The 27609-nt window shown below is 41.9% G+C and overlaps 1 protein-coding gene across 1 annotated transcript in view; it reads left to right on the forward strand.

Annotated features, from left to right (window-relative positions):
- The first annotated feature begins 15867 nt into the window (after nucleotides 1-15867).
- Nucleotides 15868-27609, forward strand: part of aldh1a3 (aldehyde dehydrogenase 1 family, member A3) — a 33310-nt gene continuing 21568 nt past the window's right edge. Inside the window, exons 1-4 of the mRNA XM_039005478.1 lie at nucleotides 15868-15978; nucleotides 16565-16669; nucleotides 18902-19042; nucleotides 22533-22662. Coding sequence (XP_038861406.1) covers nucleotides 15868-15978; nucleotides 16565-16669; nucleotides 18902-19042; nucleotides 22533-22662 — 487 coding nt within the window. The remainder of the gene's footprint in view (nucleotides 15979-16564; nucleotides 16670-18901; nucleotides 19043-22532; nucleotides 22663-27609) is intronic.

Below are 27609 nucleotides of genomic sequence, written 5' to 3' on the forward strand. Positions count from 1 at the left end.
CTGCCATGATTAGTAACAATTTCATTACTGCTTCCCCTACTCTCTACCATGGTTAGTAACAATTTCATTACTGCTTCCCCTACTCTCTACCATGGTTAGTAACACTTTCATTACTGCTTCCCCTACTCTCTACCATGGTTAGTAACAATTTCATTACTGCTTCCCCTACTCTCTACCATGGTTAGGAACAATTTCATTACTGCTTCCCCTACTCTCTACCATGGTTAGTAACAATTTCATTACTGCTTCCCCTACTCTCTACCATGGTTAGGAACAATTTCATTACTGCTTCCCCTACTCTCTACCATGGTTAGTAACACTTTCATTACTGCTTCCCCTACTCTCTACCATGGTTAGTAACAATTTCATTACTGCTTCCCCTACTCTCTACCATGGTTAGTAACAATTTCATTACTGCTTCCCCTACTCTCTACCATGGTTAGTAACAATTTCATTACTGCTTCCCCTACTCTCTACCATGGTTAGTAACACTTTCATTACTGCTTCCCCTACTCTCTACCATGGTTAGTAACAATTTCATTACTGCTTCCCCTACTCTCTACCATGGTTAGGAACACTTTCATTACGGTTCTGTGTATAAGCTGCTTGTAAAACATAGTTCTACTGTTTCCTAAGCATTTGTAAACCGTTTGTAAATGATCATATTGTGTATGGCCATGTCTAGCATCACTTAAGATCATTATCAATTACCAGCTAGTCGTCAGCAGTGGTCGAATGTAGACATTTTCCTCTTAAGAATGAGAGACAGCAGAACGGGGAAATTCAGTACATTTCTGTTCAAGTGCACCACAGAAAAGCAACCAAAACAACCACTTGTTATGACAGTCCTATATCAATTTAAAACAATTTCAGATTCAACACCTGGTTCTTAGTGGGTTTTCTCATAATTCATTTTTACTTTTTTTGTCACTGCAAATGGCAATTGTTCAAAGCAACACTTTAAGTACAGTATACTGGAAATGACATATCATAGTGTTAAGTGTTTTATAGGCCGATCCCACAGGAGGCTGCTGAGGGGACAACGGTTCATAATAATGGCTGGAACGGCCTTAATCATGTGATTTGATCAATTCTTTTTTATAAAATGTCATTTTCTCCTTCTATAAACTGTAACACCTTGACACATCTTAAGGCTTGGCATGAAATGACCAAGTGAATCATCAAATGAATAACATACTGAAGAGAGAGTTCAGACTCACCAGGTGCTTTCCACAATAGTCCTCCTTCAATGAACATTTCACCCAGTAAGAAGTTGTCGTGGGTGTTGCATTTTTTATGGTGTTTTTTATAATGGGGTAACACCAGTGACATGACATTGAGGAACGGCTATTCCCTGTCAAATATTGATATTATTCAGTTGATATTTTAGTATTTAAAGTAATCCACTAAGTAACTATAATCATTTCCTTTGTATTATGATATTATTATTTTTTACAAATAATATGCCACTAAACCACGACTTCTTCTCCAAGGGACAAGCCATTGTTCTACGATATATAAATACAATCACATGTGGTTGATGAAGAGAAGAAACACTTAAAACAAAAACATCGAGTTTGTGTCATTATCTGACGTTTTGAAGGGGTTTTCCTGGTGGTTAAGGAGAGGGACACGAAGGACAACATTTTAACAGAATGACCCAATAATATTAATAATAATACTAATGACAACAATAATAATAATACGTTGATGGGTGCTTACATTTGTCCTATTTCACACATTTACTAGTGTGTGTCTTAATTATTAATGTATTTATCTTACTATGTATTTGTCAGTCAGTCAGTCAGTCAGTCAGTCAGTCAGTCAGTCAGTCAGTCAGTCAGTCAGTCAGTCAGTCAGTCAGTCAGTCAGTCAGTCAGTCAGTCAGTCAGTCAGTCAGTCAGTCAGTCAGTCAGTCAGTCGAGGTGAGGTGAGGTGAGGTGAGGTGAGGTGAGGTGAGGTGAGGTGAGGTGAGGTGAGTGTGTTGCCTGTTCTGCTGAAGACACCAGCACCGTACACACTCAAGTTGTACAACGGATGTTCAATGTATTTGGACACAACGGTTGTGATACAACAGTCAGGTTTTTCAGCAGAAAATGATTAGACAACCTTTGCTTGTGACAACGCACTAAGGTTGTGTGAACTTTTGTGTGCAGGCGAACTCTCTGTGATGTATTACTCTATGGATTATTCCCTCTTTATGATGGAGGCAGGTTTGTTCTGGAGGAGAAACAGAAACATGTTCCTGGAGGGACTTGTAACAGTCAGGACTATCAGCTGACTGCATGGGTGGGAACTGTGAGGCGGTGCTGTGAATATGACAAAGCTTTATGTCTTATAAATGCTTTATGTCTCACAAGGGACAGACTTAATCAGTTGTGTATGTTTTCAGAGAGGGGATAGTGGAGATAAATATTTGAGGTGTCAAGAGCTATCTCTCTAGTATGTTTATGTTAACATTCCACTCCTTGTCATGCCAAACATAGCAATGGTACAGAGTAAAAGGAGGAGAATGTTAGCACCAAACAGGTTCTGGATTTCAGGCTCCTACCTCCCATCTTTCAGAGTTCATGTTAAACATATAGTTTAATGTCTAGGTGGGCTTGGAGATTGCTTATTGTGGTGAAATTCACTAAAGCCTTTTGAGCTTTTTGTTGACAGCGTTCAACACCACTACCACCATTACCACCATTACCACCATTACCACCATTACCACCATTACCACAGATAGACATACTGTAGCATTTCCATTCCATAGAATGCAGTTATATCTCAAACAGTTGGAAAACTTTTTGTAATCATCTGAATTCAAATGGAATTTAACCTTGGAACAATTTTTTCATACATTTTTCTTTGGTCCACTTTTGATATAGTCCCACAAAATTGTGCATTTCAACATTCACATTTTCAAGATACAGTATTTGGCTTTCAGTCTTCCGATGCTTCTTATAATCTACACTTTTGCTCTGAGAACTGACAAAATAATTCAAGATTGTTAGCTTGTCTGTATATTTGTCTATTTGATCCATGTTCTACTTCTTGGCCAGGTCTACCTTGCAAAATAGGTCTTCTGGCATCAGTTGTGAATTCCGGGTTAAATAAATGTTAAATATACAGTATATATATATTTTTTATAAAACTGTAGTCAATTCAATCTAAAGTGCACCTGGTGTGTAAATAAGGTGTACATAAAATCTCTCTCCACTGCACTATACTGTAGAATTGTCAAACTGGCTCTGGACTGGTGATATGTCATCAAGTGGGAAAGTAATCTACAGACGGAGAGAAACGACGATGATGGATTCTATATCTAAGCTTCCTTTGTTTCACGGTGTTCCTCAATGAGCTTGCAAATTGCTCTGATCTATAAACACAAAGCGCTCTCTCACTCCCTTTAACTGACTGGATAAGCGGCCCGGCGGGACCCCGGCAGGACGATGTGAATCGGTGAGAAACGACAGAGGATAAGAATCTCTTCCCTACATCAAAGGCTGAGTCACCTCTTTCATTCATGTCTACGATCTTAGAAAAAAATAGTTTGACTGTCCTCATAGGAGAACCCTTTGTAGAACCCTTTTTGGTTCCAGGTAGAACCCTTTTGGGTTCATGTAGGACCCTTTCCACAGAGGGTTCTACATGGAACCCAAAAGGGTTCTATGGGGAACCAAAAAGGGTTCTCCCTGGAATGAAAAAGGGTTCTCCTGTGGGTACAGCTGAAGAACCCGTTTGGAACTCTTTTCTCTAGGTCTATCAGACGTAACACCTCTCCTTCATTTGCATCTCACTGAGTCTTGCCTCTGTTCTATCATATCTGCTGTTGTAATTTGGACACAATCTCCCATTAATTAAAGTTAGAATCCTTAATTGAAACAATAACAAAGTGGCCTCCCCGCCCGTTTTGCTAAAATTCTAGGGGATGGGGCTTTAGAAATCCATAGACAGAGCTATGGATGCAAGGACTGACCATCCATTATATCAATGTATAATATTAACCATATGTTGAGGCTATACAGTGTTTGTTTACATTTATGTTGTTTACAAACATTGGAATAAAACGTCTATATTTTAGGTTCTGATTAGGTACAACCTTTGAACTAAACTCATGAGGCATTTATCAGTTATATTCTTGAAGAATTAATGGGTAAATATAATTTATTTATGTCCAAAAATGAATGTAGTGTAGCAACTTAGGTCTCTGTCTTTAAGGCTATATATACTCAGTAACAATTCCTGGTCATGTGCATGCACTACAGTCTTTGGGCTAATCCCAAATTGACCCATATACCCTGTGCCCAATGCACTTGATCTGAGGGGATTGGACAGGTGTAAGCAATATGGTAATAGCACTATTTGCATTTAGGGAAGCACATCTTCAGAATTACAGATAACAGTATATTACTTCACACAGTAAAATTTACCCTGTAAAGTTTAGTATGAGTGGTTTGTATCTCTAATTCCATGGAATTAGAATGACTTAGTAAATAATACTTTTTTGTCATTTAGCAGACACTCTTATGCAGAGCAATTTACAGTAGCAATTAGTATTAAGTACATTGCAGATTGGCTGATTTTTTTTCACCTAGTCGGCCCTGGGGATTCAAACCAGCAACTTTTCGGTTACTGCCCCAACACTCTTAACAGCTAGGCTACTTGCAGTGTACCCAGTTTGACACTTGATCTTACCTTTTGTATTAAATAGGAAGTCATTGTATGTTCATGGTGGATTCTACTCTGTGCACTATTAGGATGTGGTGCGTCTGTTCCGGCCCAGAGATGTCAATCAGGTTCATTGTTAATGGAGTATCATAGAAGTTATACAACGCCCTTTACAAATCAAATCAGCACATAATAACTTCACACACTATGGCAGTTCATCGTCAAACAATAGGAGAAGCTGATAGCAGGTGACGTGGGATAGCAGCTCATCATGTATGGGACTTAATATGCCTCCAAAATGGCACCCTATTCCCTTTATAGTGCACTGTTTTTTTTACCAGGGGCACATTGTCCTCTGGATAAAACTAGTACACTATAAAGGGAATGGGGTGCTTTTTGGGACGCAGGTCCATCTATGACCTGAACTATGGGCTCCATTAATAAAAGGGCTTGTTATTGCCAACGAGAGCTCACTTGATTGCCTAGGCTTTCCTCTCACACATATTTTGCTACTGTAGTATAACTATCTGCCTGAGTTTTGTTCTCTCTTTCCTCTCACACATATTTTGCTACTGTAGTATAACCATCTGCCTGAGTTTTGTTCTCTCTTTCCTCTCACACATATTTTGCTACTGTAGTATAACTATCTGCCTGAGTTTTGTTCTCTCTTTCCTCTCACACATATTTTGCTACTGTAGTATAACCATCTGCCTGAGTTTTGTTCTCTCTTTCCTCTCACACATATTTTGCTACTGTAGTATAACTATCTGCCTGAGTTTTGTTCTCTCTTTCCTCTCACACATATTTTGCTACTGTAGTATAACTATCTGCCTGAGTTTTGTTCTCTCTTTCCTCTCACACATATTTTGCTACTGTAGTATAACTATCTGCCTGAGTTTTGTTCTCTCTTTCCTCTCACACATATTTTGCTACTGTAGTATAACTATCTGCCTGAGTTTTGTTCTCTCTTTCCTCTCACACATATTTTGCTACTGTAGTATAACCATCTGCCTGAGTTTTGTTCTCTCTTTCCTCTCACACATATTTTGCTACTGTAGTATAACTATCTGCCTGAGTTTTGTTCTCTCTTTCCCCTCCTGTATATTTTGCAACAAGTGGAGGGAGGGTTCTTTCTCATCGGAGTGCTGAAAAGAGTCATTGTCTGGGCCCCTGAGCACCTGGACAGAGTAATCTCACTGTGGCACTGGCCCTTTCTCTACCTCTCTCTCTCTCTCTACCTCTCTGTCTCTCTACCTCTCTGTCTCTCTACCTCTCTTTCTCACTACCTCTCTTTCTCTCTACCTCTGTCTCTCTACCTCTCTGTCTCTCTACCTCTCTTTCTCTCTACCTCTCTTTCTCTCTACCTCTGTCTCTCTTTCTCTCTACCTCTCTGTCTCTCTACCTCTCTTTCTCTCTACCTCTTTCTCTCTCTTTCTCTCTACCTCTCTTTCTCTCTTTCTCTCTACCTCTCTTTCTCTCTACCTCTGTCTCTCTACCTCTCTTTCTCTCTTTCTCTCTACCTCTCTTTCTCTCTTTCTCTCTACCTCTCTTTCTCTCTACCTCTCTTTCTCTCTTTTTCTCTACCTCTGTCTCTCTACCTCTCTTTCTCTCTTTCTCTCTACCTTTCTTTCTCTCTACCTCTCTGTCTCTCTACCTCTCTGTCTCTCTACCTCTCTTTCTCTCTAACTCTCTGTCTCTACCTCTCTTTCTCTCTACCTCTCTTTCTCTCTACCTCTTTCTCTCTACCTCTCTTTCTCTCTACCTCTCTTTCTCTCTTTCTCTCTACCTCTCTTTCTCTCTACCTCTCTGTCTCTCTACCTCTCTGTCTCTCTACCTCTCTGTCTCTCTACCTCTCTGTCTCTCTACCTCTCTTTCTCTCTACCTCTCTGTCTCTCTACCTCTCTTTCTCTCTACCTCTCTGTCTCTCTACCTCTCTTTCTCTCTACCTCTTTCTCTCTCTTTCTCTCTACCTCTCTTTCTCTCTTTCTCTCTACCTCTGTCTCTCTACCTCTCTTTCTCTCTACCTCTGTCTCTCTACCTCTCTTTCTCTCTTTCTCTCTACCTCTCTTTCTCTCTACCTCTCTTTCTCTCTTTCTCTCTACCTCTGTCTCTCTACCTCTCTGTCTCTCTTTCTCTCTACCTCTCTTTCTCTCTACCTCTCTGTCTCTCTACCTCTCTTTCTCTCTACCTCTGTCTCTCTACCTCTCTGTCTCTCTACCTCTCTTTCTCTCTACCTCTCTTTCTCTCTTTCTCTCTACCTCTCTTTCTCTCTACCTCTCTGTCTCTCTTTCTCTCTACCTCTCTTTCTCTCTACCTCTCTTTCTCTCTACCTCTCTGTCTCTCTACCTCTCTTTCTCTCTACCTCTGTCTCTCTACCTCTCTTTCTCGCTACCTCTCTTTCTCTCTTTCTCTCTACCTATCTTTCTCTCTACCTCTCTGTCTCTCTACCTCTCTGTCTCTCTACCTCTCTTTCTCTCTGTCTCTCTACCTCTCTGTCTCTCTACCTCTCTTTCTCTCTACCTCTCTTTTTCTCTACCTCTCTGTCTCTCTACCTCTCTTTCTCTCACTGGATTGCTCTCTTCCTCTGCCCCACATGCAGGAGATGCTCTCTCTCCCTCTCTCCACCCCACGTCCTCTCCCTCTCTTCTAGCTCTCTCCCTCTCTATCTTTCTCTCTCTCTCCCTTCCTCCCTCCCTCCACGCTCCAGAGATCTAGCACCATCTTTTCTCTCTCATTCTTATGGTGTTTCTTCCAGGCAGGCCATGAACTAGTGGCTGGCATTAGAGCTCACTCCCTGGCCATCCCATCACTGATCAGATGGGTCTTATGGGCCTGCCACTCACCAGTGATCTGATCAGCCACAAGAAGGGCACAGCCACTCTCAGTTAGGCTACTAGCTACCTGGGTCGTGTTCATTAGGGCAAAATATAGCAAAAATATTGTGCAAGTTCAGATAACAGCTCCCTGTTTCATTCCATTTTGGACACTGTTTTATACCGTTCCCTTTCTTCTGAACATGAACCTGTATATGTGCTGGGTTGTGGTGATTGGTTAGGTTGCAGGGGTTGTGGATTATGATACTGCAGACTGGCTGTTCATATATTTTCAATTCCAATTGATATATTTCAGTCGCTGGTAAAATGATATTGAAATCCGAGACATCACATAGTATAGACAGGTGTATGATTTAAAATAAATTTTGTCAGTGTCACGTCTGCCTCCGCTCCCCCTCTCCAGAACCCTCATTACACACACCTGGCAACCCATCATTACGCACACCTGGCAACCCTCATTACGCACACCTGGCAACCCATCATTACACACATCTGTCAACCCTCATTACGCACACCTGACAACCCTCATTACACACACCTGGCAACCCATCATTGCGCACACCTGGCAACCCATCATTGCGCACACCTGGCAACCCTCATTACGCACACCTGGCAACCTATCATTACGCACACCTGGCAACCGTCATTACACTCACCTGGCAACCCTCATTATGCACATCTGCACCCCATCATGAGGCACACCTGGACTCCATCACTACCCTGATTACTTCCCCTTTATCTAGCACTCCTTTGTTATCACCCACCAGGCAATATTGTTTATGTTTCCATGTTAGACGCTTTTCTTGTTTTGTACTGTTCCATGTCATCATTAAACTCACTAATTGCACTTGCCTCCTGACTCTCTGAGTCTAAGTTACAGTCAGGGTGTCCAAATTCGCTGTGATTATATAATCATATTGCTTAATTTATTCGTTGTCCATTCATATACATTCCATAGGTCCGGTTTCCCGTACACAGTTAGTCCTGGATTAAAAAGCACTTTCAATGGAGATTCTCCATTGAGTTTACTTGTTATTGCTGGACTAGGCCTAATCTGTGTACGGGAAACTCCCTCACTACGTAAGGACAAAAAATTGCCAAAGTGTTTAAATCATATTCATCATAATTAAATTGTTTCAGAATTCCTGAATTCATACCTACATTATCTTGTCAATAGTCTCCTATTAACACATGCTGTTGCCACAATTAGCTGTCTGGTTGTGTGTTGAGTCTAAGTGGTGTTGAGGTGTGGTGGGGGGTAAAAGACTTGACCTCCATTAGAAGGTGTGGAACCCCAATTAACCTGACCATCCAACGCTGGAGGAGCACAGCACCTGGCCACACTTTCTCACGACACATCTGGAGGATTTCTGGATGTTTTTCACATCACCTATCGCCATCTACCACCATAGCCATACAACTGTAGTTATTGTGTCAAGTTGTGAAGGAAAATTCTACACATTTTTTATTTAACATTTATTTAACCAGCTAAGACCCATTAAGGTTAAAAACCTATTTTGCGAGGACAACCTGGCAAGAAGGCAAAACAGGGACATAGCAGTGTGTACATAAAATATTACAGAAAAATACAGAATACACACAAACGACAAAGTGTCACAAGTTCCAGGTACATTTGAAGATTAGAAACAACTGCAGCTATCACAAACGGTGTCGTCGATCAGAGTCTTAAAAACAGGCAAGGACACTAACTCCCCTAACTTGAATATCTTTTGAAGCATGTTCCAGGATGAAGGGGCATTATGGGAAAACGATTGTTTCCCCATCTCAGTTCTAGCCTTAGGAACAGACAAGGACAGCAGCGACTGTGAACGAAGATCTAGTGATGATAACAACTATCAACTACAGTACAGTTCAACTATCTTGAGCATTATTGAATGTTATTATAAGATGCCATTGCTAAAAGATGCATTGTTGCCTTGCTTTTGCCACTGTCAGGCTGACCAATGACATATGGTTCCATTGCAACCCATGCAATTACAACCCACATGGAATCATCTGTAGGCCTACTTTAGTTCCTTCTTTGCATGGAATTCCTGATTATCATCAATGTCTCCAATCCTGATGCATATCAGATCTACATTTCCAGAGCATTTGAAGACTATTTGCATAAACAATTTAAATAGGATGAGCCCATGACTGCAAAGTACCGCAAGCAAAGCAATGTGTCTCGCAATAACTAATTTCGTCTATAATCTTAACTGATCTGTTTGCTTTTTCTTTGTTCTTTGTTTTTCATCTCACTCTCTCTACAGTATCTCTCTCTCTCTCTCCATTCCTGCCCTGGCTTTCCTCTTGCTCAGTCTCTCTGGGTCTCTCTCTCTCTCTCTCATTAGGAAGTGTTAGAAACTTGCTGAAGTGAGAAATGCACCGGCGAGAGCTCGTTGTCCTCATTAGAACAAGAAGACAAGAAGAGTGACGAGAGGCAACGAAGGGGAAACAATGGCGACAGTGTTTGATTGTCGAGCCCCGAGCCGGTCGACGGCTTTGTCCCCCCGGAGAACAAAAGCATTTGTTTGCATGTGTTCAACTCCATTCAACTTCACCACGTCCAGGTGCAAAAACCAACTTCGAGAAGAACATCACAACTCATCACACCTTTGCACGGCTGATGACCGGCCAGCAGTCTCCCCCAATCCTCCGGCCGTGGCTGATCAAAGCTCTAGTGTTACAATGTAAATAATGTGCGGACAAATGAATTCTCACTCATTACTTGCATGGCTTTGACTGTAAAGACACAGACAATAATTTGGTGGTAGGCCTACAGTAATCTCTCTCTCTTTCGCTCGCTGGGGCTATTTTGGGGAGTTCACACACATAGGCCTACACAGCACGTGCGCATGGGTACACACACTAACTCTTCTATTTTACACACACACATACACACACACTGGGCGCTGTTAGAATTATTTAACGCCAATCAGGTTTGGTGATGTTGTTTGTGAACTTGATCTTGGGAACCATATACAGTACCAGCCAAAAGTTTGGACACGCCTACTCATTCAAGGGTTTTTCTTTATTTTGTCTATTTTCTACATTGTAGAATAATACTGAAGACATCAAAACTATGAAATAACACATATGGATTCATGTAGTAACCAAAAAAGTGTTAAACAAATCAAAATATATTTTAGATTTTAGATTCTTCAAAGATGCCACCCTTTGACTTGATGACAGCTTTGTAAACTCTTTGGAACAATCTTTTGAAAGTTATTAGAGCAATGCATGATGGGCAATGGTGTTCTACACTGACTTTATTTTGTCTTACACATTTATTTATATAAAATAAAATGTGTTAACAACCCAATATTGTTAATCCACCAGGTTGTCACCAAAATAATCATAATATAATACCAGCCTTTCGTGTTTTTTTTATTTATTAATTTCAATACAGTATTTTTTTTATATACATATATATTTTTGTATTTTACCCCCCTTTTTCTCCCCTATTTCGATGTTGTCTCATCGCTGCAACTGCCCAATGGGCTCGGGAGAGGCGAAGGTCGAGTCATGTGTCCTTCGAAACATGACCCGCCTAACCGCGCTCCTTAACACCCGCCAACTTTACCCGGAAGCCAGCCGCACCAATGTGTCGGAGGAAACACCATTCAACTGATGACCGGGGTCAGCCTGCAGGCACCCGGCCCGCCACAAGTAGTCGCTAGAGTGAGATAAGCCAAGTAAAGCCCCCCACGGCGAAACCCTCCCCTAACCCAGACGACGCTGGGCCAATTGTGCTCCATCCTATGGGACTCCCGTCCTCGGCCGGTTGTGACACAGCCCAGGAATAAACCCGGGTCTGTAGTAATGCCTCTAGCACTGCTATGCAGTGCCTTAGACCACTACGCCACTCGGGACGCCAGCCAATACTATTTTCTATGCTTGTTTTCACTTAATACTTTGGGATACTGGTGCATTTGTAGTCAGAAAGACCCTTTTTTGGTGTAGGCAACAATAGGTCTTCATGATTTTCTTCATAAAGCATTTCATATTTCGTGGAGCCTACATTACACAATTTTCTTCATAATGTATTTAATACAAGGCTCAACTTATATATATACTACACCATTTCTTTCATAATGAATATTATACAAGCCTATGTGGAATTGTCTTGACATAATATGAACTTGGTCTTTCACCAAATAAGGCAATCTTCTGTATACCACCCCTACCTTGTCACAACTGATTGTCTCAAATGCGTTAAGAAGGAAATAAACTCCACAAATGAACTTTTAACATGGCACATCTATGTTTTAAAATTCATTCCAGGTGACTACCTCATGAAGCTGGTTGAGAGGATGCCAAGAGTGTGCAAAGCCATCATCAAGACAAAGGGTGGCAACTTTGAAGAATCTCAAATATAAAATATATTTTGATTTGTTTAACACTATTCTGGTTACTACATGATTCCATATGTGTTATTTCATCGTTTTGATGTCTTAGAAAACAGTAAAAATAAAGAAAAACCCTTGAATGAGTAGGCGTGTCCAAACTTTTGACTGGTACTGTATAACCCCTAACTTGAGTTCAGTCTTCGCCAATGAGAAACAAGAGGGCCCTAGCTTCGTCCTTCATGGGCGTAGAAAACCCTCCATCCATCTCATTAGATCAGAACAGGATGGATCAACAGTGATTCATATTACTGGTTTTCATCCTAAAAAAGGACAGTTGTGTTTTGCTGCATAACACACTTACATTATTTGTTGACCCATATTTTTTATTTTATTATATTAGGGATCCCCATTAGCTGCTGCCAAGGCAACAGCTACTCTTCCTGGGGTCCAAACATATTAAGACACTTATATTATACATAAAACAAAATATAAAACAGTACATCATATAAAACTGTCACACCACCACTGCGCCACCCGGGAGGCCTATCCTCAATATTTTTACATCCAATTTTCAATTTCAGGTTATTAGATGTATAAGTTTCAGTAACAAAAGAACACCATGGTTGTAATAACACTTTAAACAGGTAGTTTGTAAATGTGTAGAATGTGTTTGTTTTGGGTCCACACGGATAATTGAACTTCTGTAAATTGGACAGTCACAGAGGATTTTGGCTGAATAACTGGTCAGGGCATACTGTAGCACTTTCTATTCAGCTTCAGGCTACTTTGATGTAAGGCTTGATGACACCTGTAGTGACGACTTCTGTCCGTCACACCCATTGTTGCTTATCCATTGATCACAAGATATACAGTTGAAGTCGGAGGTTTACATACACTTAGGTTGGAGTCATTAAAACTCATTTTTCAACCACTCCACAAATTTCTTGTTAACAAACTATAGTTTTGGCATGTCGGTTAGGACATCTACTTTGTGCATGACACAAGTAATTTTTCCAACAATTGTTTACAGACAGATTATTTCACTTATAATTCACTGTATCACAATTCCAGTGGGTCAGAAGTTTACATACACTAAGTTGACTGTGCCTTTAAACAGCTTGGAAAATTCCAGAAAATTATGTCATGGCTTTAGAAGCTTCTGATAGGCTAATTGATATAATTTGAGTCAATTGGATGTGTACCTGTGGATGTATTTCAAGGCCTACCTTCAAACTCAGTGCCTCTTTGTTTGACATTATGGGAAAATCAAAAGAAATCAGCCAAGACCTAGGAAAAGAATTGTAGACCTCCACAAGTCTGGTTCATCCTTGGGAGCAATTTCCAAATGACTGAAGGTACCACGTTCATCTGTACAAACAATAGTAAGCAAGTATAAACACCATAGGACCACGCAGCCGTCATACCGCTCAGGAAGGAGACGCGTTCTGTCTCCTAGAGATGAACGTACTTTGGTGCGAAAAGTGCAAATCAATCCCAAAACAACAACAAAGGACCTTGTGAAGATGCTGGAGGAAACAGGTAGAAAAGTATCTATATCCACAGTAAAACGAGTCCTATATCGACATAACCTGAAAGGCTGCTCAGCAAGGAAGAAGCCACTGCTCCAAAACCGCCATAAAAAAGCCAGACTACAGTTTGCAACTGCACATGGGGACAAAGATCGTACTTTTTGGAGAAATGTCCTCTAGTCTGATGAAACAAAAATAGTACTGTTTGGCCATAATGACCATCGTTATGTTTGGCGGAAAAAGGGGGAGGCTTGCAAGCCGAAGAACACCATCCCAACTGTGAAGCACGGGGGTGGCAGCATCATGTTGTGGGGTTGCTTTGCTGCAGGAGGGACTGGTGCACTTCACAAAATAGATGACATCATGAGGGAGGAAAATGATGAGGATATATTGAAGCAACATCTCAAGACATCAGTCAGGAAGTTTCAAGCTAGGTCGCAAATGGGTCTTCCAAATGGACAATGACCCCAAGCATACTTCCAAAGTTGTGGCAAAATGGCTTAAGGACAACAAAGTCAAGGTATTGGAGTGGCCATCACAAAACCCTGACCTCAATCCTATAGAAAATGTGTGGGTAGAACTGAAAAAGCATGTGCGAGCAAGGAGGCCTACACACCTGACTCAGTTACACCAGCTCTGTCAGGAGGAATGGGCCAAAATCCACCCAACTTATTGTGGGAAGCTTGTGGAAAGCTACCCGAAACGATTGACCCAAGTTAAACAATTTAAAGGCAATGCTACCAAATACTAATTGAGTGTATGTAACCTTCTGACCCACTGGGAATGTGATGAAAGAAAAAAAGCTGAAATAAATCATTCTCTCTACTATTATTCTGACATTTCACATTCTTAAAATAAAGTGGTGATCCTAACTGACCTAAGACAGGGAATTTTTACTCGGATTAAACGTCAGGAATTGTGAAAAACTGAGTTTAAATGTATTTGGCTAAGGTGTATGTAAACTTCCGACTTCAACTGTATCAATGTAATTACACCCAACACAATGTTGAAAACCAGAATGCTTCCTAACAATAGATCACATAACTAGACGTGAGCTGGACGTGATCCCAACGCTGCCAGCAATGTAGCGTAAGAAAGTGAAAGCTGCAACAGGGACTCTAACCAGGGCTCATACGTGGCAAAGTAAACTCTAAGGGCTGCTACCTTGAAAGCCTAGTAGGCCTCGGGCAGAGGCAGTAGGCCTACAATGCTGACATATGCCTTGTTACAATAGCCTAAGTATATAACATGATTGACACAACCGTAATAATAATCATTAAACAGCCTTGGACGTGTCATAAGTGTAAGCCAACATAATTCATTATTTTACATGAACCTGTTTAACTGCATTGATATGGCTTAATTGATAATAGTCCAGACTCGTTATAGATGCAAATACCATGCAGTTGATTCAGGGGAGTTAAAACCAAGTTTTTTTTTTTTAGGTCTTCTGTTTCCCCACCTTTGTTGATGAATTAATTTCCCATCATGAAATTGTATCTCCATTCCCCAATCAAATACCTTCATCAATATCACAATTTTTTGTTGTTGACAAATACAGCTTTTTACTCGAATTTGGCAACACTCATATAATCCGACATAGCACCAATATCCCAAAGTATTAAGCAAAAACAACCATAGAAAAAGGCTTCTATTATATTATAAGTTTTTCGGGTGACAATCTGGTTGATTAACAAAGTTGTTAATTAAGATGTTTTTTATATATGTATATAAATAAACGTGGGACACAAAAAAAAGGCAGTGTAGAGCACCATTGCCCAAAATGCATTGCTTCAATAACTTTTAAAAGATTGTTCTGAAGTTTTCCCCAAAACTTTTTTTTAATCTATGAATGAAGTCACACAAAAATGTGTGTATATTCCTAGAATTAAGTCTCACAAAAATGTATGTATTTTCACACGAATTAAGCCACACAAAAACGCACAAAATCTGCTGAAATACTTTTTGTACATATTTGCACGAATTGAGTGTGAGATTGTGTTGGAAATGTATACACTTGAACGTACTGCTGTCCGTGTTCTACAATTTTGCTATCTGTAGTCTAAAAGCATCCACAGTAATTAGCATCCATTTGAATGGCTTAAGTTCCATACTTGACACCTTGCACTTTCCCCAATAAATAAGTTGACACGCAAAAATTGTACCTGCCACACCTGTCCTTGAGTAGCCGACCGTCAATATAAAAGCCTATGCCATTATATCTTTATCCTGTTACGTTAAACATTCCTATTAACAACAATATTCCAGGAGGCTTTTGGTTTATGATTCCATGCTGCAGATACTGGGGCTTGATATTTTGATAAGGGCAGAGTTGGGTTACCCTCAGCTGCTCTGGGGAGAGAGCGAGAGAGAGAGAGCGAGGGAGGATTTTCGCATTCTTATAAAGACCGCTGGATGCGCTTGTAGTGCTCAGTAGACAGTAGACAGACACATAGAGTGAATACAGTTGTGGCAGGACTGGACCGGTGACGCAGAATGGCTCAGAACGGAACAACAGAGAACGGGGTGACCGGGGCGAATGGCGATGGGGGCCCTCCCATGCCTTTTCCCCAGCCCTTCAAAGTGCAGGAGATACGCCACACCAAGGTGAGACGCACGTCTTATTAAGTAACATAGCAGCAATCACTGAATAGTGAAAATGTAATGTGAAAAAAAGTATTAAGCCGAAACATCTGAAACACCGGTATGCACAACTTTCGAAACTTTTTAACTGTTTTGAACTATATATATATATATAGTACTACTGCATTGTTGGGAAAGAGCATTCAAGAAAGTAATTTCACTGTGCTAGTTAGTGCACGTACTGTACTAGTTAGTGCACGTGACCATAAAAACGTGAAACTAGAGTGTAAGGTATAAGGTATAATATAATGTCAAAGTACATGTTTAAGACATCATAAGCCAGGGCAGGTGAATTTCGTCAAGTTATTCTAATGCATGTTAGTCTGTAGCCTGTGCACAGGCTAGAGGTTGTGGTTTGTCTGTTGGTGTGCTATCCATGTCTTCATATTGGAGTTGGATCCAAAAGACTGCATTAAAAATATATTTGGAAACCAAAAAACACACTTGAGTTATGCTCCTGTGTTATATTGCTTACTGATCGTAGCCTAATGAACAGGTGCGTTGTAAAACAGTATTTTTTTTAAACAGCGTCTTTCTTTGTGTCCAACAGATTTTTATCAACAATGAGTGGCACACCTCTCTCAAAGGAAAGACATTTCAGACCTTCAATCCAGCAACAGGTGTCCAAATCTGTGAAGTGGAAGAAGCAGACAAAGTATGTACCTAAAACATAAATTCATGTTTGATTAGGCCCATGTCTTAATTACTAAGTTGACTTGAGGAAATAAGGAATGTTTGCTAAATCAAATGAACAGAATTACTGATTACTACTACTGCAGTGATCCTGTATTTTCTCCACCTCTCTCTATCTCTCGTCATCTGGTTCTGATTGGGTTCCAGGGACTGGAGTGTCTTTTCTCCACCTCTCTCTATCTCTCTTCATCTGGTTCTGATTGGGTTCCAGGGACTGGAGGGGGTCTGAGAAATATATATATATTAATGTTTTCTTCTCCAATGTTTTTATGAATATCGCTAGCAACAACAGAATAAACACATTTTTAATTACATACCTACAGTAGAAATGAGGATAATATTTTATTTCTAATGATGTGAACTTTATTTGTCAACTCCTAATATTGAGCAAATTACACTCATTGGAGCTGATACACTGACTGGAGTGTCTGACATGGGCTTTGAAAAAGCACCAGTCAGTAGGCTACCTGTCAATAGGCTTCCTGTCAGTAGGCTACCAGTCAGTAGGCTACCAGTCAATAGGCTACCTGTCAATAGGCTACCTGTCAGTAGGCTACCAGTCAATAGGCTACCAGTAAGTAGGCTGCGTGTCAATAGGCTACCAGTCAATAGGCTACCAGTCAATAGGCTACCAGTCAGTAGGCTACCAGTCAATAGGCTACCTGTCAGTAGGCTACCAGTCAGTAGGCTACCAGTCAGTAGGCTGCGTGTCAATAGGCTACCAGTCAATAGGCTACCAGTCAATAGGCTACCAGTCAGTAGGCTACCAGTCAGTAGGCTGCGTGTCAATAGGCTACCAGTCAATAGGCTACCTGTCAGTAGGCTACCAGTCAGTAGGCTACCAGTCAGTAGGCTACCAGTCAATAGGCTACCTGTCAGTAGGCTACCAGTCAGTAGGCTACCAGTCAATAGGCTACCTGTCAGTAGGCTACCAGTCAGTAGGCTACCAGTCAGTAGGCTACCTGTCAGTAGGCTACCAGTCAATAGGCTACCAGTCAGTAGGCTACCTGTCAGTAGGCTACCAGTCAGTAGGCTACCAGTCAATGGACATGTTTGCCAAGACATGGCCAGCCTTAGTTTATTTTTTATTTTTTTATTTTACCCCCTTTTCTCCCCAATTTCGTGGTATCCAATTGTTAGTAGTTACTATCTTGTCTCATCGCTACAACTCCCGTACGGGCTCGGGAGAGACGAAGGTCGAAAGCCATGCGTCCTCCGAAACACAACCCAACCAAGCCGCACTGCTTCTTAACACAGCGCGCATCCAACCCGGAAGCCTGCCGCACCAATGTGTCGGAGGAAACACCGTGCACCTGGCGACCTGGTTAGTGTGCACTGCGCCCGGCCCGCCACAGGAGTCGCTAGTGCGCGATGAGACAAGGATATCCTTACCGGCCAAACCCTCCCTAACCTGGACGACGCTAGGCCAATTGTACGTCGCCCCAAGGATCTCCCGGTCGCGGCTGGCTGCGACAGAGCCTGGGAGCAAACGGCCAGCCTTAGTTTAAACAGATAAAAAACTTAGCGAAAATCTGTTTGGAGTTACTACCTTTCTAGCTAATAGTCTGTTAGAGACTATACTTCCTCTTCCAATTATAATGTGGGGAGGTCAAAATAATGAAAAGTATTTACCAAATCTATTCATTTTAAAATGTTGATTATTTCTCATTGCCATTATGATTCACCTGATGATTTTTTGTTTTTTTTACCAGGCAAGTCAGTTAAGAACACATTCTTATTTTCAGTGACGGCCTAGGAATAGTGGGTTAACTGCCTTGTTCAGGGGCAGAACGACAGATTTTTACCTTGTCAGCTCGGTGATTCGATCTTGCAACCTTCCGGTTACTAGTCCAACGCTCTAACCACTAGGCTACCTGCTGCCCATGATAAAACAAGACATGAAATAAATGTTTTTACTAACGTATGATGGGGGTCCCTGGGTCGCCAGTTTACCTGGGAGGGGGTCCCTGGTCAAGAAAAGGTTGAAGACCCTTGATCTCGGCCTATATGTTTAATTTCCTTTTCCATAGCCTAATTTAAAACCAAGAGAGTGACTGTCTATCAACTCAATTAGGCCTATCAATTATCATTAGCCTGCTCATAATTGTAACTTATGCAAAACAATAATACCCATAGAAATGTTTTAGGTAGTGTATCAGTTGTCTGTGTGAAAGCTGTTGATGTGTACCTGCAGGCAGATGTGGACAAGGCTGTAAAGGCTGCCAGAGCGGCCAGCCAGAGGGGCTCGCCGTGGCGAAGGATGGACGTGTCAAGCCGGGGGCGACTCCTGCACAAGCTCGCTGACCTGATGGAGAGGGACCGGGCACTGCTAGCGGTAAGTTATGGATATAACGGCCTATTAACATTATTTGTCTCTAGACTGTAGAAGGCTACAACTAGCAGCCTATTGGTCAACTTGACATCGGTCACCTGCGTTGTGAAGGTAGCCTATCATCTAGTTTGGGTGTCCAGAGAGAATTGACAGCAGCAGCGCAGTGCACCAGACGTTGAAGGTGCATGATCTGTGATTGAAAATCTTTTCCAAGCTGGTATGTCGCGACTCGAGTAATATATATTTTTCAGTTCTACACTTGTTGCTATATAATGCCCACACAACCTTGACATTCATTCTAATATTGTTGGTGGGTGTCTGTGTGACTTTAGGCCTGTGTGTGTCACAAGAGAAGACCGTAATTGGGAAAAAGTTTAACTGACATGGAATTGTATTGACAGTGGACTAATGAACAAAATACCAAAATATAGTTTTGGACTGTAGTATTACTCTTTTTTTTTACCCCCTTTTTCGTGGTATCCAATTGTTAGTAGTTACTATCTTGTCTCATCACAACAACTCCCGTACGGGCTCGGGAGAGATGAAGGTCGAAAGCCATGCGTCCTCCGAAACACAACCCAACCAAGCCGCACCAATGTGTCAGAGGAAACACCGTGCGACCTTGGTTAGCGCGCACTGCGCCCGGCACGCCACAGGAGTCGCTGGTGTGCGATGAGACAAGGATATCCCTATCGGCCAAACCCTCCCTAACCCGGACGACGCTAGGCCAATTGTGCGTCGCCCCAAGGACCTCCCGGTCGCGGCCGGCTGCGACAGAGCCTTGGCGTGAACCCAGAGTCTCTGGTGGCACAGCTAGCACTGCGATGCAGTGCCCTAGACCACTGCGCCACCCGGGAAGCCCTGTAGTATTACTTTAACCTAAAAAAATATAACAGCCTTTTGTCAATAATCAAATCATTTCCATACAAAACATCTATCAAAAACATATTTTTAAGTTGATTGACATAGACTGACCATGTGAATCCAGGTGAAAGATATGATCCCTTATTGATGTCTCTTGTTAAATCCACTTCAATCAGTGTAGATGAAGGGGAGGAGACGGGTTAAAGGAGTTTTAAGCCGTGAGACAATTGAGACATGGGTTGTGATTGTGTGCCGTTCAGAGGGTGAATGGGCAAGACACAAGATTTAGGTGCCTTTGAACGGGACATGGTTGTAGGTGCCAGGCGTACTGGTTTTTGTCGTGAACTGCAAGGCTGCTGGGTTTAGGTGCCAGGTGGGTGCAACTGAATATTAGGAAGGTGTTCATAATGTTTGGTATATTCAGTGTATAGATGAGTTAGAACAATGTTTTGCCCAACTTCAAATGTGAGGCTTTATGCAACACTTATCATTTGGTGGGTGTTTATATTTCTCCTATTTCACATATGTGCAAGTGTGTATTAATACGCATGTATGAATTGTAAATGTGTTTTCTGCATAGCGATATCTCTCCCTGAGGGAGGGTCTGCCATAATTAACAGCAACCCCTGGAGCTATTAGTTTTTTTTTTAGCAACTTTTCAGTTATTGGCCCAACGTTGAAAAACACGAGGCTACCTGCTGCCACTTCTCCAAAAGTTGAGTCAACTCAAAAAGGTTGTGGAACTACTGTAGTTACTAAAATATCTTGAGTTGGGCCACCTTGGATTATTTTAGACAGTGTAAATCAGATTTTACAGTGGTGGGTGATCCAAGCCAAGTTCCAATGCCTTCTCACATGTTCCAATGCCTTTTCAATCGAGTTTCCAGATTGCATTAGGAGTCAGATTTGTAAATGAAACATTACAGATGAGAGTGAAGTCATATTATGGGATCGCATGTGGCTGCTAATTGAAAACATGCTCTGGGAGGGCTGCTTGTGCTGGGGTATCGCTAATTACGCTAACCCCTGTTCTGTTTGTGGGGGAAATAAAGACCAGATTTAGCATTTAGCTCAATGAAAAGATACAGGATAAATCTATTGGTGTTCTAGCTCTGTGGAGTGCTTCATTTCTCATTATCTGCCGATTTGCAGTGGGTTGAATTAGATCGTATTGGTCAGATAGCCTACATATGTCATTGCTGGTGCTGCACTTGATCTGGTTCTCCCATAGAGATAGATAGAGGACTCTAGTGCCCAAAAGTCCAATTTAGCATTGGCAGTGTCATTGAGACCTTTCACCATTTTGAAGTAGCCAACTCGGTGGGAATTCCAATGGGTTAAGGAAGGAGCACAAAATGATGTAGCTGGTCCTCACTCAAAAAGGAGATTCAAGGTTTCTTTATAGTAGTTTGTTCATTCGGGGGTAGGTAGATAGACAAACATTTCGGCCTTCCTAAGCCTTCGTCAGTGTAATTCATAAGGATCACATAATTCCATCAGGGTCATCAGGAGGGATCAGCTAATGAACTATACTCGTAAACAAACATTCCATAACTGCAGGTGGCAGTAAATCGCCAGCCTTGACTTTATACCTGTTCAGACAACACACTCCAGGTGGCAGTATGCACCCTTTCAGTTTGGTTAACAACTCATAGAAGTAGAACTAGAAGAAAATTGACTACTTCAAAATGGAGATGCCAGTGTGCTCACAGATGCCATAATAGGACTGATACAAAGTCCTCTATCATTCTCTATTGGTTCTCCCAAACCCCAAGGTAAATCAAGCGCACCTCAAATACTTTCAAGTAGGCTTATTTTAAAGTATTTGACGTATGTATTTGACCCAGGTTTTTAGTAAACATTGGACTTGTGTCCCACTTGACATGAGACAGTCAATCAAAGAACTGGAGTATCATAGCACCATATAAGTGTACAAATCATGTTTGACACAGTGGGTCTCACCATACAATACTTTTCTCTTCCCCAACACATTCGGCTTAGTGGTTTCAAGCAGCTTGTGTCCGTCAAAGAGTTTAGTAACTTACGTACAGTCACTTTTTGAAATACTGTCAAATGCGCAACGTCATGGATTGCTTTTGTCGAGGTTTTTGTCCACCCGTCTGCTCTATAGAAATGATTGTTCATCTAGATAAGAAAAACATTTGATATGATATTCAGATTCAGATGGACGTGTTGTATTTTCTGGTCTTCTAATGTTCCAGCTCACAGCAGCTCCACAGAGAGACAAGCGTGCTACGAGGGCAGCCGTGCCGTACCCTGGCCTCTACTCTCCTGTTAGCATTATTATTATTAGCATTATTACTTTTCTTTCTGAAGCCATCAACTCCCACAGCAGATTCACTTCTTGGCGCAGGTCGAGGGCATAAAACATGTTTTGTAGCAACCAAGGGGTTGATGGTGCTGCGCTTGCAACCGACTCAGTAAAATATGACAGAAACTCTCAAAATCGATTTTTGAGAACATATATTATTAGTTATTTTTTGTTTCACAACAGCTATTTTTTTCTCTTATTGAGATGATTCTGCCTCAGGTTTCCCAGAAGTTAGGATAGCCTGCATTAATGTGGCCTTAATGCACTATGTTCAATGTTTCTGATTCTCTTTTACAGACTATGGAGACTATAGACACTGGGAAGCCATTCCTTCATTCTTTCTTCATTGATCTGGACGGCAGCATCAAAACCCTTAGATACTATGCCGGTTGGGCCGACAAGATACATGGCAAAACCATGCCTGTAGGTAAGTGTCTCTGTGGTGCTTTAAAACCTTTTAGATTGCCAGGCTGTTACTTTCACCTACAGGTATAGTGCATTATGATTTGTTAAAAGCACGTAGGCTTACGACCCCTTATAGCGTCTTGATATCATCTCGTAATTATCCAGTTATTACCATTTCATACATTTATAATACAACAACATTTCCAAACAGTGTTATTATATGCTTATCACAGGTAATAATGCATTATAACAGCCAGCTTTTATTAAAGTATTTCCCAAAAAGGTCCATGACCTGTCAATCTGATCAAGCTGTTTCTCAACAATCACTTGTCTCTCTCCTTTGTGGCGTAATGGCTCACATAGACGTTCTGTCCACTATATGATTAGCCCACTGGTTCCGCCCAGTCGTCAAGAAACGAGTTAATTAGCGGTCGAGTCACTCAGCCGATCCGTCAATTGTCCGCAGCCCTGGGTGGCATCTCGTCCGTCCTCTTAATACTTCGCCCTATCTCAGTGTCAAAAACCATCCTCGGCCGCCACGACAGGACGTCAGATAGACAAAACAGGCTTCCCTCTTTCCTCCTGATTAGATTCCAATGGGGCAGTTGAGAGACGAAAGGCTGGCGAGGACAAAGGAAGAGGAAGAGGGGGCTGATGGTAATCAGCGAGGTGCAACAGTCTGTGTCGGGATTAGCTGAGAATCAGACACTCCAGATCAGTGCCTGATCAACGCCTCTGAGTTAGCCCCCCCTCTCTCCCCTCCTTTCTCCTCTCTGTTCTCCTCTCCTCTCTCCTCTCTCCTCTCTCCTCTCTCCTATCCCCTGGTATAATAGTCTGTATACAGTCACTCCTCTACCTGTCAGGAACAACTCCCAGACTAAGATGACTATCCCCTGGTATAATAGTCTGTATATAGTCACTCCTCTACCTGTCAGGAACAACTCCCAGACTAAGGTGACTATCCCCTGGTATAATAGTCTGTATATAGTCACTCCTCTACCTGTCAGGAACAACTCCCAGACTAAGGTGACTATCCCCTGGTATAATAGTCTGTATACAGTCACTCCTCTACCTGTCAGGAACAACTCCCAGACTAAGGTGACTATCCCCTGGTATAATAGTCTGTATATAGTCACTCCTCTACCTGTCAGGAACAACTCCCAGACTAAGGTGACCATCCCCTGGTATAATAGTCTGTATATAGTCACTCCTCTACCTGTCAGGAACAACTCCCAGACTAAGGTGACTATCCCCTGGTATAATAGTCTGTATACAGTCACTCCTCTACCTGTCAGGAACAACTCCCAGACTAAGGTGACTATCCCCTGGTATAATAGTCTGTATATAGTCACTCCTCTACCTGTCAGGAACAACTCCCAGACTAAGGTGACTATCCCCTGGTATAATAGTCTGTATACAGTCACTCCTCTACCTGTCAGGAACAACTCCCAGACTAAGGTGACTATCCCCTGGTATAATAGTCTGTATATAGTCACTCCTCTACCTGTCAGGAACAACTCCCAGACTAAGATGACTATCCCCTGGTATAATAGTCTGTATACAGTCACTCCTCTACCTGTCAGGAACAACTCCCAGACTAAGGTGACTATCCCCTGGTATAATAGTCTGTATACAGTCCCTCCTCTACCTGCCAGTAGCAACTTGGTGACTTAGAAACAGCTCTGGGCCAGGGCCCGGAGTCTGGTCGAGCAGGTAACGCTCTCACCTTTACAACCATATATATACCCCCTGAGATAGGGCTGCTGGTTCGATCCCCACATCAGCCCTACACATTTCTGCTCTCTCTACTCTGTCTCTCTACTCCTAACCTGTCATGAAAATAATACAAATAGGAAAGGAGTGTGGAATTCCTCTCTCCTTAAAAAAAACACACACAAAAAAAATGCTCTGGGCCTAAATAAGCAAAGGTGCACTGCTCAAAAGTAGTGCACTACATAGGGAATAGGGTGCCATTTGGGATACAGTCTAATTCCCTCTACTCTACTGTACATCCCATGTCCACCCCCCTGACTATGTAAATGGAACCTTTGATAAGCTGTAAAGTGTGGGATGAGTGGGCTCACCCAGGACACAGGGAGATAACGGATCCTGGGTGTGTAGCGGTCTGTCTGTGTGGGATGAGTGGGCTCACCCAGGACACGGGGAGATAACGGATCCTGGGTGTGTAGCAGTCTGTCTGTGTGGGATGAGTGGACTCACCCAGGACACGGGGAGATAACGGATCCTGAGTGTGTAGCAGTCTGTCTGTGTGGGATGAGTGGGCTCACCCAGGACACGGGGAGATAACGGATCCTGGGTGTGTAGCAGTCTGTCTGTGTGGGATGAGTGGACTCACCCAGGACATGGGGAGATAACGGATCCTGAGTGTGTAGCAGTCTGTCTGTGTGGGATGAGTGGACTCACCCAGGACACGGGGAGATAACGGATCCTGAGTGTGTAGCGGTCTGTCTGTGTGGGATGAGTGGGCTCACCCAGGACACGGGGAGATAACGGATCCTGGGTGTGTAGCAGTCTGTCTGTGTGGGATGAGTGGGCTCACCCAGGACACGGGGAGATAACGGATCCTGGGTGTGTAGCAGTCTGTCTGTGTGGGATGAGTGGACTCACCCAGGACACGGGGAGATAACGGATCCTGAGTGTGTAGCAGTCTGTCTGTGTGGGATGAGTGGACTCACCCAGGACACGGGGAGATAACGGATCCTGAGTGTGTAGCGGTCTGTCTGTGTGGGATGAGTGGACTCACCCAGGACACGGGGAGATAACGGATCCTGGGTGTGTAGCAGTCTGTCTGTGTGGGATGAGTGGGCTCACCCAGGACACGGGGAGATAACGGATCCTGGGTGTGTAGGAGTCTGTCTGGCTGTAATCACCACATACATCAATAGAAGAAACAAGACAAGGTCAGAGTCATGGAGTGAGAGTGTCGGATTGAACCCATTATCTAGGCTATCAGCTGGGCTTTTGACACGTCCGTGTGTGGAGGTGGAGGGGGATCATGCAAAATGTCACGGAAGAAAGTAAGGTGCCAAAAGTAGAGCACTATATCGGGAATAGGGTGTCATTAAGGCAGCATTGGAGTCAGTAAGTTGTTCCCGCTAGTTGCTATGTCAGAAGGATGGACCTTAGTTGCACAGATGCTGTGGTACAGTAGTGAAAAAGGATTTTGGAATGTCTTGTGTTGGTGTAAATTCATGTTACTGTGCAGTATTATACATGTATTTTTATAATAGACAGTTTCCTGTCTTTGTTTTATGTCGGCCTACCTTGGAGTTGTGCTATTAGAGTTGAGGGCACTAAAAAGGTTGGTTGCACCACAGTAGACTATTGGTGGAACAATTGCTGCAACGCATGTGCAACATGGCACACTAACATGTTGTAACCACAGTTGTTGGTGCAGGGTTTTAACAAACCTTTCAGTACCCGCAACACCCCAAGTAAGTACATTCTGCTGAACAGAGTAGTTTAAGGTCAACTCTATCGCATAAACATTCCAACTTAACTTCATTATAGTTCAACTGTATTTACCCTAAAAAGCCAGTTGACTACTACAGAGAAAGAGGAGGGTGGGACATTGCAGCAATTAAATGGAGGGGGGGGGGGGGGGTTAGAGATGGGGGACGCTTTTAATTGCCCCTCCATTCCAAGAAGGTCAAGGGTGACATTTCACTCCAAACAATAGGCTTAATAGTCTGGTTATTGGGGACTCTGTATCTGCCCGCTCTATTTCCTTCTATTGAACAGGACGTTCAGCCATGTGAGTAGCAAGGCACAGGGACTTTTAGGACGGGCAGAGGAGGAGCGTCAAAATGACTGTGTGCTCCCCGTTTATATGGAGAGTTTAAAGGATATTTTTGACCATCATTCGAAAGTGCAAATGGTTGACGTAGCAAAATAAATGGGAAAGGATGCCACATTTAAACAGACTTTAAATTAAATAAATGGGAAAGGATGCCACATTTAAACAGACTTTAAACTAAATAAATGGGAAAGGATGCCACATTTAAACAGACTTTAAACAAAATAAATGAGAAAGGATGCCACATTTAAACAGACTTTAAACAAAATAAATGAGAAAGGATGCCACATTTAAACAGACTTTAAACTAAATAAATGAGAAAGGATGCCACATTTAAACAGACTTTAAACAAAATAAATGAGAAAGGATGCCACATTTAAACAGACTTTAAACTAAATAAATGAGAAAGGATGCCACATTTAAACAGACTTTAAACTAAATAAATGAGAGAGGATGCCACATTTAAACAGACTTTAAACTAAATAAATGAGAAAGGATGCCACATTTAAACAGACTTTAAACTAAATAAATGAGAGAGGATGCCACATTTAAACAGACTTTAAATAAAATAAATGGGAAAGGATGCCACATTTAAACAGACTTTTAACTAAATAAATGGGAAAGGATGCCACATTTAAACAGACTTTAAACTAAATAAATGAGAAAGGATGCCACATTTAAACAGACTTTAAATAAAATAAATGGGAAAGGATGCCACATTTAAACAGACTTTTAACTAAATAAATGGGAAAGGATGCCACATTTAAACAGACTTTAAACTAAATAAATGAGAAAGGATGCCACATTTAAACAGACTGTAAACTAAATAAATGAGAAAGGATGCCACATTTAAACAGACTTTAAACTAAATAAATGGGAAAGGATGCCACATTTAAACAGACTTTAAACTAAATAAATGAGAAAGGATGCCACATTTAAACAGACTTTAAATTAAATAAATGAGAAAGGATGCCACATTTAAACAGACTGTAAACTAAATAAATGAGAAAGGATGCCACATTTAAACAGACTTTAAACTAAATAAATGGGAAAGGATGCCACATTTAAACAGACTTTAAACTAAATAAATGGGAAAGGATGCCACATTTAAACAGACTTTAAACTAAATAAATGGGAAAGGATGCCACATTT

The sequence above is a fragment of the Salvelinus namaycush genome, chromosome 1 (genome assembly GCF_016432855.1).
Source record: "Salvelinus namaycush isolate Seneca chromosome 1, SaNama_1.0, whole genome shotgun sequence".
Lineage (NCBI taxonomy): Eukaryota > Metazoa > Chordata > Actinopteri > Salmoniformes > Salmonidae > Salvelinus > Salvelinus namaycush.